The sequence below is a fragment of the Rattus rattus genome, chromosome 6 (assembly GCF_011064425.1).
Source record: "Rattus rattus isolate New Zealand chromosome 6, Rrattus_CSIRO_v1, whole genome shotgun sequence".
Lineage (NCBI taxonomy): Eukaryota > Metazoa > Chordata > Mammalia > Rodentia > Muridae > Rattus > Rattus rattus.
In genome coordinates, this window is record NC_046159.1 from 87,152,207 (window position 1) to 87,172,557 (window position 20,351).

Below are 20,351 nucleotides of genomic sequence, written 5' to 3' on the forward strand. Positions count from 1 at the left end.
TGTTTACACCAAGGCCTGATATTAATAGACCTTCAGGACCATCAGACATGCCAATTGTATCGAAACAAGAGACATACAGACTTGGGGAGAAAAGAAGCGATTTAAAGTGATGCTCATTTTACCAGCAGGGTACCAGGATGCTACTGAGATCCCTTGAGGAGGTGACGTGGTTTGCATTGAAGTCTGATAGCAGCAAGCTGTGCAGATGGGTGGAGAAGGAAAGGGAGGTCCCAGCCCTAGACAGGATGCCCAGACTCTCCTTCCTGGGTCAGGGCACCAGATGTGGCTGCAAAATGTGGAGTCCGGATGCCTTGTGCAGCTGTAAACACGAAGGAAGCGGGATTGTCCCGGGAGCATGTAAGATCCAGCTTTCGCTGGCAATAATAGTATCTTCTGGAAAAGTTTTGGGCTTTAGGCTACCTGCTGAGGGAAAAGATGGGGAAAAGAGGAAAGCTTGAGAATTGAGAACTTTCATGTTGTGCGAGGCTGGTTTGCAAGAGAGAAACGTTCACTACGGTTTTGAAGAAGCACACAGAGATTTTTAAGCAGTGTCTGAAGCAAGACCAGCTGAGAGGCTTGAAGAAGGAAGGAAGCAAAACGGTGTCTGAGGCATGCGCTGTGACAGCCACAGCACTCAGAGATTGGGAAAACTATTGAAAAGTATGACGCTTTCTATGGTTAGAGTCCGTGAGACTATGGCACGTCTATCCCAAACCAAGTTCAGTAGAAAATTAGAATTAAAACACTTCCCCTACCAGTCCTTGAAGGTATGGGATGTCTCTCCAATCACTGGTCCAAGATCTTGATTGGTGGATTAAAGCCTCTGAGTTGTCAAAGGAAATGGACAAAGCAGCGCCTAGTAGGTTAGCTAAAGATGCTAAGACATCCTGAAATTCAAGAGGACATAGATGTCAAAATCTCAAGTCCAACAGCCTGTTTGATGTTTCCACCCTTTTGTTTTAAAATTGTATTTGTTTTATCTTAAGTGTACGAGTGTCTGCCTGCATGTGCATGGTGTGCACCACTTGCATTCCTAGTGCCCTAGAGGCCAGAGCAAGCCATCAGATCTCCCACAATTCTCCAAGGGTGAATGGCTGATCTCTCCCAACCACGCTCTGACTCACAGAACATTCTCTGTGAAACGAGCTTTGATTATGAAGTAGATTTCAAAATAATCTAGTCCTACTATGTGTTACACAGCAAGTCGTTTTGTTTCTTGGTGAAAACAACCTGTTGGGTTTTTTTTTTAATTAAAATTGAGAGTGTGTATGTGTGTGAGGTCTGTGCACATGTGTGCCTGTGCACACACGCTATCACAGACGTGTATTTAAGCATGCATATGGGAGGCCAGAGTTTGAAGTCAGACCTCCCCCCCAGATGTTCCCTCCACTTCTCTTTGTGAGACAGGATCTCTCATATTGCCTGGGGCTCTCCTAGATAATGGTACAGAAGCTGATCAGAAAACCCAACGATTTACCTAGTCCCATCTCCAAATCTCTGACATTACTGGTGAGTAGCACGACCCCAGGGGTTTTACACAGGTACTGAGGATTGAATGTGGGCCCTCACACTTGCGTGCCAAATACCGGCCCACCACCCTCACCCCAGCCAATTGATTCCACCAGTGATGTGTGCATTCAGTACAACTTCTAGCATCTACTGGGCAAATTAAAGACACCTGCTCAGGGTGATGAACCTATACGCTTATTAAATAAGCAGGTATCTCTGTGGTTGAAGATGGAGTGTGGACATATCTCTAGATGCAGCCCAGAGTAGATTCCCAGCATGCCTAGCAGACTTTGGATGGTTCCTTAACCTTCTCGATCCTCACCCAGACCCTACATCTCTAGACAGGGACCCTGCACAAGCAGCGGTACTGAGGAGAGGATGCACTGCCGTCGGCAGGCAGTACAGCAGCAGGCGTGTGGTTGAGAGCACAGGCTGAGGGCATGGAGGAGGTAGAGCTCTTATCAGTGTGGGTTCCCTGGCCAAGTTACTGCACTTCTGAGAATCTTAGTGTCCTCACAGAACATGAGGATGATGGTGTTTTATCTTCTAATAAACTAAACTCATTCTTGATCGATGGTTTCTAAGAATGTGTGAAATTCATGTTGTACAATCCTTTCAGAGGGCCCACTTAAAATACATCAGCAGCAGCAGCAGCAGGAGCAGAAAGAAAACACTACCGCTCCCCACTCTCAACTTCCTCCTTTCTTCATCTTCCAGCCTTAACCCAGGCCCGCTTCCAGGGCACCTTCTTCTCCGTCCCAAAGCCTTGAGCTTTGCATTTCATAGCCTCAGAGAGCATCACCAAGCACTGTTTAGGGCAGTTGTCTACAGTGGGTCTCCACATTCTCCATCACCCCCATCAAAACTCCTGGTGACCGTGTGAATGGTCCTCTGTCCTTTAGCTCTGTTTTTCCCCCCTGCAACCTTGTTCTCCCCTTGAGTTGCTTATTTTTGTTATAAAAACAAAACTAAACCAAGAACAAACAAACAAAAGCAACCAAATAAATAAACAAGCAAAGTATTTCCAGAACCATCCATCACCCACGATCTGAAGCTGGAACACCTTTCTTCAGTTGCCATGCCCGATCCCTCCAGCCCACTGTGCAGCTCCCTGAGCCACCATCTCCTCATGAGTCCTAAGCCCCGTGACTTCATTTCTCCGATTATCCAACCTAAACCCAGGCTCACACAGTCAAGCCGCAAAGCTCCACAAATACTCCCTTCAGCATCTTTGGCTAAGCTGCAGCCGTGGCTGGTGCTGCTGCTTTGCTACCTTCATGGTGGCCCTTGTGCAGTAGCCTGTAGCTGGAGAAAAACAAATGGCCTTGGTGACCACTCCTCCCTTCTGGTAACTGAACCTGGAGTCATGGATGCCCTCCAATGGCTCCAAGACCTTAAACTCAACCAACTCCTTGAATCTCAGCACACAACCCATGCCCTCTCTGCTCATACTGTGGGTGTGACCGGGGGCCATGTGAAAGCAACCCCTCTCACCAGACAATCCCTCAAGTTGATGCATCTAGTTTTATTATCTCCTGGCTGCAATATTCTTTCCCTGGTTGTTTATATTCTTAACTTTCTTCCAGCCAATGGTCATAATTTGAATGCCATTTGTAAGTGAAACTTCTTTTCTCAGTGTACCCTACACGTAGGCCTGAACACCCATAACACCTCCCTCTCCTGTTCTCCTTACTGTTCCCTAATGCAATACCGCTCTAACACTCGACATAATCTGCTTCACCATGCTTAATTGTTTCTCTAGAATATACGTTCTAGGAGGGATGGCATTTGCCTGCTATGAATGTTTAGGAAGTAGAATGAAAAAGATTTTAAAATAGAAGGGCTGGAGAAGTAGCTTGATTGGTGGAGTGTTTGTCACACAATCCTAAAGACCTGAATTGGAGCCTCACTACGCAAGTAAAAGCAAGAGCTTGGGCGTGGTGGTGTGGACTTGTGCCAAGGAGCACAATCTACCATACTTGGCGAGTCCTGGGTGGACGAGGAAACCTGTCTCAAATAAAGCAATGGACAGTGGTTGAGGAATGATAGATTGTCTTTGGCCTCCATATGTGTGCACATGCACATACATGTTCACACACATGCATATGTATATCATGCATGTGAATGAATGTCTGCACGCATAAGAACACACATATAGACACAGATATCCTAAAAAAAGAAGGAAAAATGTCTTGACTGTATGATACAATGGCGGCCGTGTAAGTGACCACTCCCTGACACTGTCCTCCCCTTTCTCCTTCTCTGACCTAGGTCCTGGATAAACTGCTAGATGGAGATTTAACAGCCGGTCCATCTTTCTTCCAGAATGTGACAGGATGCACCAATTACTACAACATTTTACAGTGCACGGTAATGGCCACAATTTAAAGAACGTAGTAATATATATATATTATATATATAAATATATATAGCTCATATATATATATATATATATGAAAAAAAAAATATATATGAGCTATATAAATATAGCTCATTTAAAACTAGAGGACCGTGCCCAACATTTGTTGGGTAATTTCATCTCCTGACCTTTGGGGGTTGTTTCCCATTAGGCTTCTTAGGTTGCCGTCCATATTACGTGATATTCTAGATAGTTTAGAACGATATCTGATTGACCCAGTATCCCTACTGGACCTTGTCCCTGGGTCAGTTTTGTGAAGGATCCAGGCTAGGATTGCAGCCTTGGGTTCTGGGTCTAGGCTTCAGTCTCTGAGTCTCTTGAAAACATCCACATTCTTTGTTCCGCACTTAAGATGGCTTAGGTAATAGCACTACCCAACCTCCCTGAAAATATTTGCCTTGTCTTCCATTTAACTTGAGGTGTTTGCAGCCTTCGGGGCAGCGCTCACTTCAAGCCCTCTGGAATACTTTTTAAAGTACTCAAGTAGTTTCTTTCATAAAAGTAGGCCAGAGTTGATATCTTTTGTGCAGAATTAAGTGAATAAGAGACAGAGCAAGCCAGCTTGGCAGTTTGGATGTGCGCACTCTTTGTCTACTGACCAGCACAATACATTCAGCTTTTAAATTGACTTATTTATGAGCTCTTTGTAAGTAAAAGATGAAGTCAGTTTTGGTGGGCTTCCCAGCCCTGTGGTTTTGGATTTATATTCTACCAATAACAAAACATGGCAGGAAATGCAGAAACAAAATTTGTGATTATAATGTTTTTCTGTAGAAAGTAATGTATTCACAGCCCAAATAAAAATACGGATGATGCATAGATTTATTGAACATAAATCCTAAATGGAGGACTTTTAAGAGATGGATACTTATTCCTTTTTTTAAAATTTAATGACTATTACAGACACTTTTAAGGGGTGTTTTTGTTTGTTAATAAGGGCTGTGGGTAACTTGTTTTATGTCTTTTAGTAAGTATCAGTTTTTGACATGTGATATAATTTCCACCTAAATCATAAACAGTTGATTTGTGGGGGTGAGATAGATATTAATGAACAGCAGAAAGGGACAAATAGAGACAATGGCTTTGAACCATGGTGCCACCCCTGGTTCCTTAAAAGCCATTTAACCTTCTTCTTTGGAGTCAAGGTCATGGAGTGATTACCTTATATAATCTTACCTCTTTCCTTTCTCCAACACTCTCTCCAATGAGCTGGCTAATTAGAAGGCAGGACTGCAAAAGATTAGTGTCTGAGAAAGAAAATCCATTCTCGGGCAAATTGGATATTGACTGCAAAGGAAGGTGATTCTCTGTGTTTGGACCATGAAAGGGTCCCTCTTACCTGACCTGGGACTCCCCATTAGCATGTCAAGCATGAGGAAAAGTTAACGGTTTAGTCTTATCCTGTTTACTCTGCTGTGTGTTTTGAGGGAGTTTCAGCTTTTCCAGTAGGCCAAGCCTAACATCTTCCTCCATGATACCTTATAATGTACCTTCTGCCAGGAACCCGAGGACCAAAGTTACTTTCCGAAATTCTTGTCACTCCCACAAGTGAGACAAGCCATCCATGTGGGAAACCAGAACTTCAGTGATGGTGCTGAGGTTGAGAAGCACCTACGAGAGGACACAGTGAAGTCAGTGAAACCCTGGCTAGAGGAGATCATGAATTACTACAAGGTGAGCAGGGGCCTGGGGAAGGGAGGGCTCCACCCCAAACTCCTGGGCTACTGTGATCAGAGGGGAATTTCTTTTATTTCCTATTTTACTTCCTCCTATCAAAAACACCAACTGTCCTATTTATAACCTAGGAATGGCCATCTTTATTTTATTTCTCCAACTTGTTGTTTTAATGGTTTCTAAAAATGAAATTCCCAGAGTAAAGCTCTTATACTTACCTATTTAAAGAAAATAAAGCCAAGAAGATGTCTAGCCTTGCATGACAATCAATAGTGCTTGTTGCTTACTCTATGATGTGAACATGTGAATGGCACCTTCATCATAGGTAATCTAAGACTGCATCTGCTTAGGAATTGTTCTTGTTGGCTTTGATCAGGGATTATCCTGCTCAGATCAGCCACAAGCCCAGCCCCACTGGGCTGTTGTATTGGAGTGAGAAATGACTCCATTCTGAACAGAGCAAGGCAGGCACTATGCTTAGGATTGACATCTTCCAACTAGTTGGCCATCACAGTGAGCTATCCCTGGGTCGCCACTATCAGGAAGAATATTCAGAGCAGGTGATCTGGCAAAAGATCTCCTGTGTATCTCTTCATTCCTAGTACCACTCTCTTCACCTGTCTCTGATCCTAGGGATGGCCTGTGGGTGGGGCAGCCCTGGAGGGTGAGTGCAGAAGTGATGAAGGATTGCCTACTGAGGCAAGAGTGGTACTCAAAATGCACAAAAGCCCAACACCCAGTGCTGTAAGGCACCTTGTATGAATTAGACAAGAAAGTCTAGTCTTCAAGGTATTTATTCAATTTCCACTGTTTGCAAGTTGCCCACATACTGCTTCTGTAGACACATAAGCCCTACTGTTTCTTTCCAACATGAAGAACACATACTCCTTATGATGTGTGTGGTAGGAATGCTCCGGTGGATTTTCAGTGTACAGTATGCACTCTGGTGTAGGAAGCTTCTGAACAAACACATACTTACCAGCTTGTGTTTTAGAATATTCCTACCTGGAAGGCTTGCCTTTTTCTGGTCCTAGTACACAGGGTTTAACGCCTGTGTAAAGTCTATTCCCCTGCAGAACATACAGAGACCCTACATTCTAGGGAAGGAGGAACCTCACTATATCAGGCCAGCATTTCAACCATCCTCACTTTTGGCTCTGCTAAGATGCGGTACTTGTCTGTTTTAAGCCCATCCTCCTCTCTGAGTGCATTCTCCTTTGGTGATCCTTAGAACATACTGCTCCTGTCCTGGGTATTTGATACCTATGTAGATGCAGACCCAAAGCACATGAGCATATCCATGCCCAGTGAATAAATAAGACTAACCTTAACTATGCCAAAGATATACTAAGGAAACCTGTCATAATGAACTAGGTATTTGTCATCCCCAATTTACTAAACCAAAAAATACTTAGCACTTGTGTTTTAAGACATAAAAAGTTAGATATCATAACATAATTCAAAGTGTTTCTTGATTTGGGCCCTGGGATGTGCACACACACACACACACACACACACACACACACACACACACACACATCCCGGAAAAGCATTTGAGGCTAGGGTGCAACATCCAGCATTCCTGGTGATATAATGTCCTCAATGTTGACCCATCACTTCAAGCTGATCACTGGATGCTAAAGGGAAACACACTGACTAGAGAGCATTTGGTTATCCCAGCGTCTTCATTTGCTGCCTTGATTACTCAAATCAGCTGTCTCAGTCTTCCTGGATGCAATGACAAAACACTCAAGTGAGTAATCTCCATTCTACAAAAGCTTACTGCTCACAGCACCAAACACTGCTGCCTAGGGGGAATTATGTGGTGGGAGTGGGAGTTAGCGTCCTATTGCCCTTATGCAGGGTCCTCCTTGGCAGAAGGAGCTAGAATTCCTTTATAGTGGTTCTCAACCTTTCTAATACTGGGACACTTTAATATAGTTCCTCATTTTGTGGTGGCCCCAACCATAAAATTATTTTCATCACTACTTTATAACTGTAAATTTGCTACTGTTATGAATTGTAATGTAGATATCTGATGCATAGGATATCTGATATGGGACCCCTGTGAAATGGTCCTTCAACCCTCCCAAAGGTCATGACTCACAGGTTGAGAACCACTGCTTTATAGTTCTACTCACAAGCTCCACCTTCATGATGCAATTACTTTTCAAGTCTCCAGATTGGGGATTGGGTACCAACATATGTATTTTGGGGAAAAGACAGAAATGCTCAGACCTTGGCACCTATAAACGTAAACTCCAGTGAAATAGGATTATTCTCTGTATGTTTCCATTTTGAATCAATCTCCAGCAAAAGAGAATTGTTTAATGTTGCCGATAATTCATGCGGCAATAAAGAAAGAACAAACTGTGCAGTCAGTCTGAATGCTGAATGAACAGGGACGCTGTGGAACAGACCAGGCATTCATGGAGAGACAGCTGGTGGAACCCTCCTGGCAGTGGTTACTCTTGGCTTTGTCCACTGTTGATGGTGAACCTCAATGTGTATCTAACAGAATCAGAACAACATAGATTGGCTTAAGACATTACTGTCCTTAAGGTTTTATTTATGCAAGACCCAGCTCTAATTTGTCATAGAAAGTAGCAAGCCTGTTTATATTCGTAAGAGCATAGGAGTCTTTCCCCAGTCCTCTCTCCACGCACGCCAATTGTGCAGTAGCTCGGATAGAATGAGGGAGGCCTCCAGGAGTGGTGTCTGTGTTTGTTGGTGAACATCAAGCACAACTGTGCTATTGCGAAGGCTCATGGGAGATGCAGACGCTGAGGTTTTGGATGGTAGTAGAGTGGTAAACTGAGGCACGCACAGTTAGAATAACTTGGTAGATGACCTAAATTTCTTCAAGATTAAATCAGGTCAGAATCTTGTCAGGATCTTTAAAGGCTGCGTAATAGAAGACCATGGTGGCCTAGAGCTCACACTCAAGGGGCAGGGAAAACAGTGAACTTGAGCTTGTGGCTTGAGTGATTTATTCAACTCTTCATGAATTCAGTTTCCTCATTATACAATGGGAGAGAAAAAGGCCAGCTTCTGTGAGTTTAAGAGATTACATTTGAAAACAGTCCCTGGTGGATAGAAATGTACATAACCGTAACCTAGTACCAAGAATTTTACCCCAAGTATCCAAGAACCCACTCTTCAGAAAGCGAAGCAGTGGTGCGAGGCGGCTGGAGACAGGGTTCAGGGCGTAAAGACCTCTCACCCATGGGGAGGTTTGAGAACCTGAATGCACACCTCCTGAAACCACTCTTATGCAGTCCCTGTCTTCTTATGGCAAGATGGCATTTAGACACAGGAGGATTCCCAGACGCTCGTGTATCAGCTGATCCGGAGTACATAGCTCACAACAAAGAAAGAGACCCAGGATTGGGGATTTAGCTCAGTGGTAGAGCGCTTGCCTAGCAAGCGCAAGGCCCTGGATTCGGTCCCTAGCTCCGAAAAAAAGAAAAGGAAAAAAAAAAAAAAAGAAAGAAAGAGACCCTATCTCAAAAAGATATAAGTCAAGGGCTAACTCCTGAAGTTATTTACTGACCTCCACATCAAGCTCACGCACATTGTCCTCTCTCTCTCTCTCTCTCTCTCTCTCTCTCTCTCTCTTTCTCTCTCTCTCTCTTCCACTCTGTCTCCATCCTCCTCCTCTCTCCTTCCCCCCTCCCCCTTTCCTCTCCCTCCATCTCACTCCCCTACAGGCTTATACCTGAAACCCCCCAAATTACAAAAACAGAGAAGGCCTCACAGATTTCCACTCTCTTGTCTAGAACTTGTGGAGATTAGAAGCACAATGGAGGCAAATAAAGAGAAGCCTCTCTCCTTGTCTGGAACACAACCTCAGAAGGACAGGAACCTCCATAGAAACAGGGCCCCAGAAGGAAATGGAACTGTGATTGGCACATGACTGGAGGCTAGTCAAAGCACTGGGGACCCAATCAAGCTGGGCAGTTGTTCATTTAGGTTCTCCAGAGACTATTGGAGGAATCTCCCTGGCATTTATGATGGTAAGACGAAGGGACAGGGAAACATTGTAAACCTTGCCCAAGTACCTTGATCTTAACAAGATCTGCCCAGGAGATCAACTACTTTCCCAACACCAAACCTACTGGAGTTTGATCATAGCCTGCTGGTACTTCTACTTTACATAAGGTGAGGGCTTGCATGCAACCTCCCACCCCCACCCTAAAGCATGGTAGGTTAGACATGCTAGGTTAGTGCTAGTTGAACATGCATTTAATACAACCTAACAGATTTTAGTGTTCGAGTCCAGGCTACCTTCAACATTCTCAATCTACTCTCATTAGTCTTCAGCTGGGAAGCCACCTTACATGGTACTCCTCTAGCTAGATGTTAACTAGTTGTGCACTTTATTTTTCAATGCATCTGAAACCACAAAATGCAATAATCCAAACCACCAGTCCTGCGGCACACTGTAGGTGGCTGTCGCCTCATGATCTGCATGGATGATACATGCTGTAGCTTGCTGTCCCTACAGAGACAGACCTGGGAAAAGATCAACCTCCAAATATGAACGAAGAGTTCTACCACCATCAGAAAGTTGAAAAAGACTAAACTGAACCATCCTAAGTCTGGAGCTCTCTTTATTCATCTGCAGCCCCCTCTAGGCATGTTGTTCCACCAGCGAGTGGCAGGGGCCCACAGTTCTGTGAAGTTTGCAATCTGTAAGCACAGGCTCCCATGGGATAGAGACCACAAAGTGCTTCCATTTCAAGTCTTTCAGCTGCTTATCTTGACCTGTTTCTTGTAGTTCTTCCTCTCATCTCACTCCCAAGTGCACAGTGCCAACCTTTCAACAAAACCTTGCAAGTATGGTTTGAAGACACTGAATACTCCTTAGACCCAGAACAAAACACATAAAGAATGGCAACATACCAGATGAGGAATTTTAAAACAAACAAAAAAAGATACTTGATTAGCACTTTCCTAGAAAACAAAATGTGCGAACAGGAAGATACTAGATGTGGAGATGTGGAAATTATAAGAGTAAAAGCAGTTTGTGATCAGGATGCTGTAACGGACAATGATTTTGGCAGGTTCATTAGTGGACTGGACCCTTCGAGGAAGAATAGAATCACTAAGTTATAGATATGGCACTAGAAACTGCAAAAACCAACACACGCAACAGAACAAAACAGCTTCTGCCCCGTAGCACAGCTTCCAAGTGACAAGAGAGAGAAAAGAGTGATTTTCATGCAACGCTATTACCACAGGGAGAATGTTTAAAAAGCGACAGAAGCAACATTGTAAACAGTTAATGACAGGAAATTTATGCAAATCAATGCTGTATGTAAACCACTCAGAGTACATCAGACAGGATACACGCACAACAAATAAACAGAGGAGATATCTAATATGCAAGGCGTTCTTAGACAACAGAAAGGGAAGGAATTGGTTGTCAGTCGATCTGCGTTGCAAGAGACTTTTAATAAGGTTTTTAAAGAGGAAGAAATCAAAACATTCTGTGGAAAATTCAGCCCTAAGAAAGGAAAGGGAGAAGGGCAGAGTGGGCACACCTTTAATTCAAGCACTCGGAAGACTGCAAACTCCCAGGGACACTACAAGTGCTGTCATAACACGTGCAGATCTAGAGCAAAGACAACACCAGAAAACCGGAAGCCTGAATCCTGAGGATTCAGCATTCTAGGGTCTGCAGCTGGGGACCATGCTGTTGGGTCCAAACAAAGTGTAGTTACTAACCTTGGGCCCAACACCAGGTCTGGGAGGTATAAAGCATCCTCTCTGTCCCCATGTTGGTAGTCTCCACTCAACCAGCGGAAACAACCTAAAACCTAGAGGGACATTCGTCTCTTGGAATTTTTCCTAGCCAAACTTACCTCCATGCAATTTGTAGGTCTCCTTTTCTCTGTGACCACATAACTGACAAAAAGTAAGTCCCCTGAGGAAGGGTGTGTTCTTTAGACTCAGCGTGTGTCCATCATGTCAAGAACAGCCGGGTGTCGGAAGTGGCTTGTCCCCAGAATAGCTGGACCTTGCTCATATCTGCATGCATCAGAAAACAGAGGGGAACGTTGACGCTCATGTGGCTTTCTCCTGCTTTTGCTTTTATTCAGATGAGTCTCCTAGGTGATTCTAAACGCAGTCAAACTGGCAATAAACAGTAAGCGTCACAGTCTATAACTTAAAAATAGTCACTTAACACACAAACAGGCTGCCATACAGAAAGGACAGATGTGGAGACTCACACAGGTTGATATGCAGGGAATATGATGCATGGACTATAAAATAACTACATATAGTATACTTGAATATGTAAAATGAAATCACAGAATATGTAAGAAACTATCAAATATCTTGAAGTCAGGCCAGTCAGACGACTCAGGAGGTAAAAATGATTGTTCAGACAAACCTGAATTTAGACACACTGGAGGCTAAGATCCACATACGAGAAAGAACATTCTGTGTTTACCTTTCTAAGCCTGTGTTAACTCACTTAACAGAAAAATTACAGTTCTACCCACTTTCCTGGGCATTTTATAACTTAGTTTTTGTTTATGGCTGAGTGAAATCTCACTATGTATAATTATTGATTCATCTCCTGATAGATCTTATTTTCTTGCCATTATGAATGGAAAAAGCAATAAACATGAATGAAAAGATATCTCTGTTGTAAGATACAGAATCCTTGGGCTATCCCAGTAGTAGTATAGATGTGTCATGGAAGGATGTTGGACTTTGTTCAAAACCTTTTCTGGGGCTGGAGAGATGGCTCAGTGGTTAACAGCACTGACTGCTCTTCCAGAGGTCCTGAGTTCAATTCCCAGCACCCACATGGTGGCTCACAACCATCCATAATGGGATCTGCTGCCCTCTTCTGAAGGCAACTACAGTGTACTTATATATAATAAATAAATACATCTTTAAAAAAGAAACCTTTTCTGATCGGTGCAGATCTATCAATATGACCTCGTACTACCTGTCTTTGAGTCCATTTGCTGATATGCTGCATTTGTTTGTATATGTTGAAACATAAGGAATGTCAACAATCGAACGCACTTGATCATGATGAACAATTTTCTTGAAAATGTTTTGCATGTATTTTGTTGACTTTTTTCCATCCATGTTCACTGGGGAGATTAATCTTCAGGGTTTTGTTGTTGTTTTGTTTCGTTTTGTTTTTGCTGTCTCTTTATGCAGTTTTTGTGTCAGGATAATGCTGGCCTTGTCAGAGGAATTTGGTAGAGTCCCTTCTTTTTCTACATTATGGAATTCTTGGGAAGCATTAGTATTAGGTTTTTGGATGTTTGATGGGTTCAGCCATGAATCTGTCTAGGTTGTGACTTACTTGTAGGCAGTAGAGTTGTTTTCGATATTGGTCTCACTGCTTGGTGTAGATCTCTTTAAGTTGTCTAGGTTTGGTTTGGAGACATCATTTTATCTAGAAGTTCATCATCCATGTGTTTTAGATTTTCCAAATTATAAAATATATGCTTTTAAGATGTACCCTAGTGAGTTCCGAGTTTCATCAGCATCTTTCCCAACCCCTTCCCTTTCATCTCTAATTTTGTCAACTTAAAGCTTCTCTCCCCTTTGTTTAGCTTGGCTAAGGCTTTGTCAATCTTACTTATTCTTTTCAAAGAATTGAGTCTCTGTTTCATTGATTTTTTTTTTCATTTCCACATTGTTAATGTCTGTCCTGATCTTATTGTTAATTTTCTTCTACTGATTCAAGGCCTGGCTTGTTCTTGTTTTCCCAATTTCCTAGGATATATAAATAAGTTACTTATTCGCTATTTCTCTGATTTCTCAACATGGGCACTTACAGCGATAAGCTTCCTTCTTAAGAATCTGTATTTTTTTTTTGTTTGCGGTGTTGTTATTTTCAGTTTCTAGGAATGTATTGACTTTCTCCTTGATTTCTTCAAGCACCCATTCAACAGTGTTATCTCATCTCTGAGATTTTGTGCATGCTTTGTAGTTGCTCCTGCTGATGATCTGGAAATTTGTTGCATTGCAAATAGAATACAAGAAGTTATTTCAATTTTCTTGTGTTTGTGAAGATTTCCTTTGCATTTTAAGATACAATCTAATTAGAGAACGATTCATGGGCTGCTGAGAGATTGTGTACTCTACACTGCTCGGAATATTTGTAGAGGCCTGTTAAGTCCATTTGATCCATGATGTTATTTAATTTAGCCGTTTCTCTGTTTATTTTAATATATTTATTTTATTTGGCTGTTTTTTATAAGACAGGGTCTCAATATATTATCCTGAGTGGTCTGGATCTTTTTAAAATTTATTTATTTTACATATGTGAGTACACTGTCACTCTCTTCAGACACACCAGGAGAAGGCAACAGATCCCATTCCAGATGGTTGTGAGCCACCACATGGTTGCTAGGAATTGAACTCAGTACCTCGGGAAGAGCAGTTGGTGCTCTTAACTGCTGAGCCATCTCTCTAGCCCCAGCCTGGCTCTTTTTAAGTTGACTAGGCTGGTGTTGAACGCGCAGAGAGCTGCATGTTTCTGCTTCCATGGTACAGGGATTAGAACACCTACCACACCCAACTTTCTGTTTTTCTCATGACAGGTTAATGTCCTATCTACTGGTGAGCATAGGGCACCAGAGTTACCATGATTCCTGTGTTGAAGTTGATCTGTGCTGTTAGTAACAATTGCTCTGTGCAATTAGGTGCACCTGTGCTCAGTATTTGTGCTTGGAATTGTAGCATTCTCTTGATGAGTTTTCCCCTTTAGCCGTATGAAGAAGTGACCTTATTTCTCTCTTCTGTCTAGTTTTTGTTTTAAGTCTATTTTGTCAGATATCAGGTTAGCAAGACTGGCTTGCTTCCTGGATCCATTTGCTTGGGATAGTTTTTTTGTTTTTACATCCTCTCTCACCCTAAGGAAGCATCTGCCCTTTGTGATGTGATCTGTTTCTTGGCAACAACAAATAGATGAATCATATTGTTGATTTCTTAAATTAATTAATTTTGCTGGACAGGAATGCCAAGCTTATGTGGATGGGTAAGAGGACAACTTGAGAGAGAAGGTTCTTCCCTTCCACCATGTGGGTTCTGTGGGTTGAACTCAAGGTTGCCAGGGTACCAGCAAGTGCCTTTATATATTTAACTGTCTTTCTATAGGGACACTGGCATTTCTATCCAATCTACTATTTCTTAAAACAATTTGTTAGTCTCCATCTTCTGATGGGGGAACTGAGACCATTAATATTCAGAGTTAGTACTGAAAGCTGCGTATTACTTCCTATCATGGAGTGGATAGTAGTATTTGCTAGTCTTCCTATTTCTTTCTTGCTTAACTGTTATAGAAGAGTGGTTTGTTCTTCCTTGTAGGCCTACGGATGTGTTTATCTTTCTCTTCGGTCTTCAAGGATCTTCTGTAGGCTTAGTGGTCATGAATTTCTTAATCCCATTTTTATAATAGACGGTTTCTTCTTCCAAACACAGGTGTCTTTGCTAGGTTTAGGGTAGCCCTTGCTGTTGTCTTTCAAAACCTGCAAGACATCATTTCCAGCTCTCTTGACAGCTGATAGTTTCAGTTGACAGATGAGCTGTTATTCTGGTAGATCTCCCTTTACATGTGAGTTAGTATTTCTCTTGTCACTTTCAAGATTTCTGTTGTTCTAAATGTGTCACTGTTAAAGGGCTGTTCCCTGACAAGACAGCAATGCCTACGGGTCAGTAAACATAAAGCACTCCAGAGAAGGTTTCAAGGAACAGAATATCCTTATCGAACACGAGGAACCACTTGCATAATGGAAGCCTCTAACTGTGGTTGGTAAGCACAATACCTCGGATTAGATAGGGAGTACTCAGACCACCAGGACATCTATGCAGACAAAGCACATTATAGGAGATCCAAGAGGGCAGACTCCTCTGCAGGCCAATGACCAGCTACTCACTACTGCAGAAGTCAGTGTTCAGACTTTAGGAGCATGGTGTGCTTTGCTCTTATTTAGAACTACAGTGTGCCAAGCTGTGTCATGCCTGCATTCTCTCCTACATAAATAGTTTAGTTCTAAGGCAACGAGGGGCAGCCCTTTTCTGATATTGTCTATCTTGTATCTTGAATGCCTCCTGTATCCTGACGGGCCTCTTTTCCCTAGTTTGGCAGTATTTTTGCAACCATTTCCATGAAATATTCTCCTTGCATTTGGGATAGAGTACTTTACATCCTTTTATGTCCACAGTTCTTAGATTTGGAATTTTCATAGTTTCCCAAATATCATAAAATTTCTTATTAATTTATCTTCCTTCTTGTTAGAATGCTCCAATATTTCCATCTTGTCTTCAACCTTCTATTTTCTGACCATCCTCCCATCTGTTAGTGAGACCTTTCTGCAGAGTTATTTGACTTCCTGCACTTTTCAGTTCTAGTACCCCACTTTTGGTTTTCTTTAGTATTTCTACATTATTTATTGTTATCATATAACTCTCCTGAGGAGTCTTCTGGGCACCCTGATCCCACCCAGGGCTAGATGCCTAGTCTTCCTTAGGGCAATGGGTGGCATTGAAGCCATATGGACTTATAATCCTCTTGGGGTAACAGTTACCTTCTAGCAACCCCATGAACATGGGGACCAAAGCCTTATGGGTATGCTGAGATCACTGGGGCAATGAGAGGAGCACACTGGTTGCACAGGTATGATGGACAGTTGGAGCCTGGTCACACACTCCTCACTTGGACAACAGGTAGAACTAGAGACTCCCTGGTGCACTGGCACCTTGTTCCCTGGGGCAATGATAGCATGGAAGCCTTGCTGGTGTAGAATCCTTACTAGGATGAGTGGTGGAGTTGAAGCCTCATTGGCATGCTGACCTCACAGGGCAATGAATGGGTGGGGCTGAAGCTTCCCTGATACACTGACCCCACCGTATTGAGAAGCAGGGCTGAAGCTGCACAGAATTTTTTTTAAAAGATTTATTTGTTTTATGTATGTGAGTACACTGTTGCTGTCTTCAGACATACCAAAAGAGGGCATCACATCCCATCACAGATAGTTAGGAGCCACCAGTGGGAATTGAACTCAGGACCTGTGAGAGAGCAAGCAGCCAGTGCTCTTAATCACAGAGCCGTCTCCCCTGCCCCACCTCCCGATGTTTTTAACTATAAGAAAGTGTAGCCAAGCCTGGAGCCTCTCTTGTGTAGTCCTTGCCAGAATGATGGGTGGAGATCGAGTCTCCCGTCAGGCCATGCTCATGAGTCCAGTGGGCAGGGCTGCATCCCCCTGTATGGTTCAATGTACCCAGGGGATTGCACATGTATGATTTATATCATGCTTCTAAACTTATAGATAAGCTATGATACTACGTATTCTTCAGCATGTATCACACAAATACACATGCACATGGGTCTGTGTGTGCATGAATTTTAATGAAGGCACATTTGATACTGTTATGCAAAGATTTAACTTACACCATTGTAAACATTTGGGCTGCTTTGTTGGAAAACGTCCTGAAATCCTCTCAACCTGATGCAAAGAACTGTGAGGCAGTGTGGTGGAGAAAAGACTCTGATCTACCACCAGAGCACATTCTGTCATCTTCCCTAACTAACACAAAATGATCCCATAATTCCAAATAGCATTACTAGCACGATCTTTTGTGCCTGCTTCTGCCAGCCAAGTGCGGGGCCTGTGATTAGCCCTGTAAATTATATGCTATTACATCGTTTTGGTGGTGGTGTTAAAGATTATTCAGGGTCAGAAGTCACAGTTCTCGGAATTCGAAATCCCCCTTCCCATTTACTTCAGACCTGTAAAAAATGTATTTTGTCTCATAGAAAACACGCATTCTCGGGGCAGCTGGGCACCTCCTGGTTCACTACTCTAGATCCATAGTTTGGTCCAGGGCCAGGTGCATGGCAGACAACTCAATAACCCTTAATAAATGGAAAAAGAATTGTCACGGGAACAAAGGAAGCGATAAAAGTCTTGATGGATCGCAGATGTCACTAATACACTTCGCTTCCTTTAATCTTCCCTTTCCTGTTGTCCCAAAGCTCCACTTCCACTGCAGCTGTGATTCTCATGACTCCCTTTACGTTTGGAGCACAGGAGGAGCTCAGCCAGTGCCATCACCCAGCCATGGCCTGCCCCAGTAAAGGTGCTGGTGTCCTTAGTTGTCTGTCCTAGCAAGAAGTATGTAGTGGCATGCAGTCATTCTGGAAAGAATGAAGGGAGGAAATAAAGGGTGGAGTGACAGAGAGCAGAAAGGCGGACTGTTCATGTGTACAGTAAATGGCAAGTACATGACATTTGCCACCTTAATTACCATTGATTATATTGCAGATGTGATTCTCCATTCTTATTTTAACAGCATTTGCAAACAAGTCAAATGTAAATATTCCTGTAAGTATAGATTACAGGTTGTATGCTAATTGTAAAATAGTAGAATTGGTGGCCATCAAATAGCACAACTCTAGAATCTTAGAAACATGGCCTATATTCCTCCCATAGAGCTGCTGGCTTGAAACTTCAGCTCCTTAAAAAGTTTCCCTGGCTCTTTATAGGAAAGACGTTTCCTTGTGCTCATTGTCTAGAAAAGTTTTCAATTTCCCTTCATCTGATGGTCGTTCTCATCTCCCTACAAAGTGCGTGGGCTGAATGTCCGAAGGCAGCCCGGATCATGTTAGCCTTTCTCTGTGAAATCAGCATGTCAGCAAACAAGAGCTACACATTGCTACAACCAAGCCAGTGCGGCCCAAACTTATACACTGCCTTTGAATGGGAACCTGCCTCTCTCGCAAGTCAGCCAGCAGTGGCTGCGTTGGAGAAAGGTATCTTAGCTAAATGGCCATTCTCACCAACACACACTCGTGCTTTTAAAAGCTAAGTGGCCTCAGGATAGGGCTTAATGTGCTGTGTTTAAAAGTTCATCTAGTCAGGAAATTGTAAATATAAAGTTACATTTCCCTGTCAAGTATCATTCTACAGCTCATTAAATGCCCCTTAATTGCATCTTCAGAGTTCAGGGTCCTAACATTTCCCAGCTTCACTAGCAGACTGAAACCTTAACACCCAAACCACTGGTGTTTTATTTATTTACCGAGGCTATCAAAAGAGCTTCTCTTAGGGCCGAGTAGTCCCTGATTAATGAACATGACTTAGAAGTTGAAAGGCTACATTTTTCTAGTTTAGCTTGTTTTAGCACTCATTTTAATTGTTTATATTTCCTTAAGAACATCTCCTAGTGACACATGTTAATGGTACTAGAGGCCAGGAGTCTGGGTCTGATGAATGATAGAACATAAGAACAACATTCACATTTAAATGAGCCCAGGTCTTCAACTGTTGGTTGGATCCAGGCATCTCTTCAGTCACCGAGGGATAGCAGGAAGGGGAGCAGACTTTATTGACCTTAAACTGGTGCTGGACTCCCCTTCTTCCGTGCCCTCTGAAGACAGTGAAGGCAATGTTAATACTGTTCCCTGAGAAGTTTCAGGAAAGAGAAAGTAACTTCCAGTGAACTGTCATGAAGGAGAAAGATACTCATCCTGGGACAGTCTTCCCTTATATCTGCAGCCTAGCCTTCCTCAGACAAGCAACTGTCCCTTTAGAGTCATATAAAAATAGTAGAGTCACGGAAGCCACTTCCTCCTGCTGGCTCCTGGTGAAGTCAGTTTACCTGTGCTGCCCACAATCCCAGCAAAGACTGTACTGAATTGAATGAATTGGTTGTGTGAGGTGAATCTTCAGGCCTTGCAACTTTTTTAAAATCATTAAGCATGTAAGCAAACAAAGGGAAAAGAATGCCCATAGCCATAGTTATGAAATAGTATGATTTTTCACCTGAATAGCATCTCTTCATGGTCAGTCTCCAAATTTAAGTACCATAAAATGCTCAAGATGCAAGCCAGTGTGCAATTTTACTCTCTTCCTGCGTCCAGCCATCCAGTGATAGATTTACCCCGGAATGGTTTGGCTAAGTTGCTCTGCTTGGTGAGCACAGCCATTTTGCCAGGGATTTACTTTGTTATTTGAACATGTTTCATGCTAAGAAAAAATTTAAAAGTATATTGTTGGTTAGGGTAACAAGAAAACTAGAAAGTTTTTGTAACAAATATGCTGCTGATTAGGGCAACACTGGAATCACCCGAGTGTGGCAGTGTGAGGGTAGCTCGAAAAGAAAGATAATAAATGACAGGATTTGTTTTGTGGAGCCAAAGAGCTGATGGCTGTTCACGGAGAGTGTCTTGTCTAAACCCAGTGGCTGTGAAAGCCAACTGCTACAAATAGACAACTCTGCCGGATGAGTTCACAAAGATGGTGTGGGTCGGAGATTGTACGACCAATGATGCAAATGCTCAAAATGACTGGGCCACTCCATGGAATTCAGTGGATCTCACAGAAATGTCTAACACCACCCCCTGGGGTGGGGAAGAAGACAGTAAAATGCCATTAAAAGTTTTCAAAAAACAAAATAATCTTTACTCATATTTAATGCTTAAATTGGGGTACTAATAGGGCCTGTATGTTAAAGAGTCACTTGTCAGTCTAGAGTCAGGATGCAAAGCTAATACCTGTGTTTTGTTTGCATTCTCCATTTACCACACCTCCTTCATCACCATCCCCTCCTCCTCTTCTACCACGACCACCACCACCATCTCCTCATCCCTTTCTTCCTCTTCCAGTCCTCCACTACACTGAGCACCCCCTCCTCCTCCACTACCACTTCCATCATCACCCCTATTTCTCACCACCATCACTATCACCTCCTCTACCACCACCATCAT

General features: G+C 42.9%; 1 protein-coding gene across 3 annotated transcripts in view; it reads left to right on the top strand.

Annotated features, from left to right (window-relative positions):
* Cpvl (carboxypeptidase vitellogenic like) overlaps nt 1–20,351 on the top strand; it is a 103,961-nt gene that overhangs the window by 44,713 nt on the left and 38,897 nt on the right. For all 3 annotated transcript variants that reach the window (XM_032905160.1, XM_032905159.1, XM_032905161.1), the window contains 2 exons: nt 3,781–3,879; nt 5,429–5,602. In XM_032905160.1, the coding sequence (XP_032761051.1) occupies nt 3,781–3,879; nt 5,429–5,602 (273 nt within the window). The remainder of the gene's footprint in view (nt 1–3,780; nt 3,880–5,428; nt 5,603–20,351) is intronic.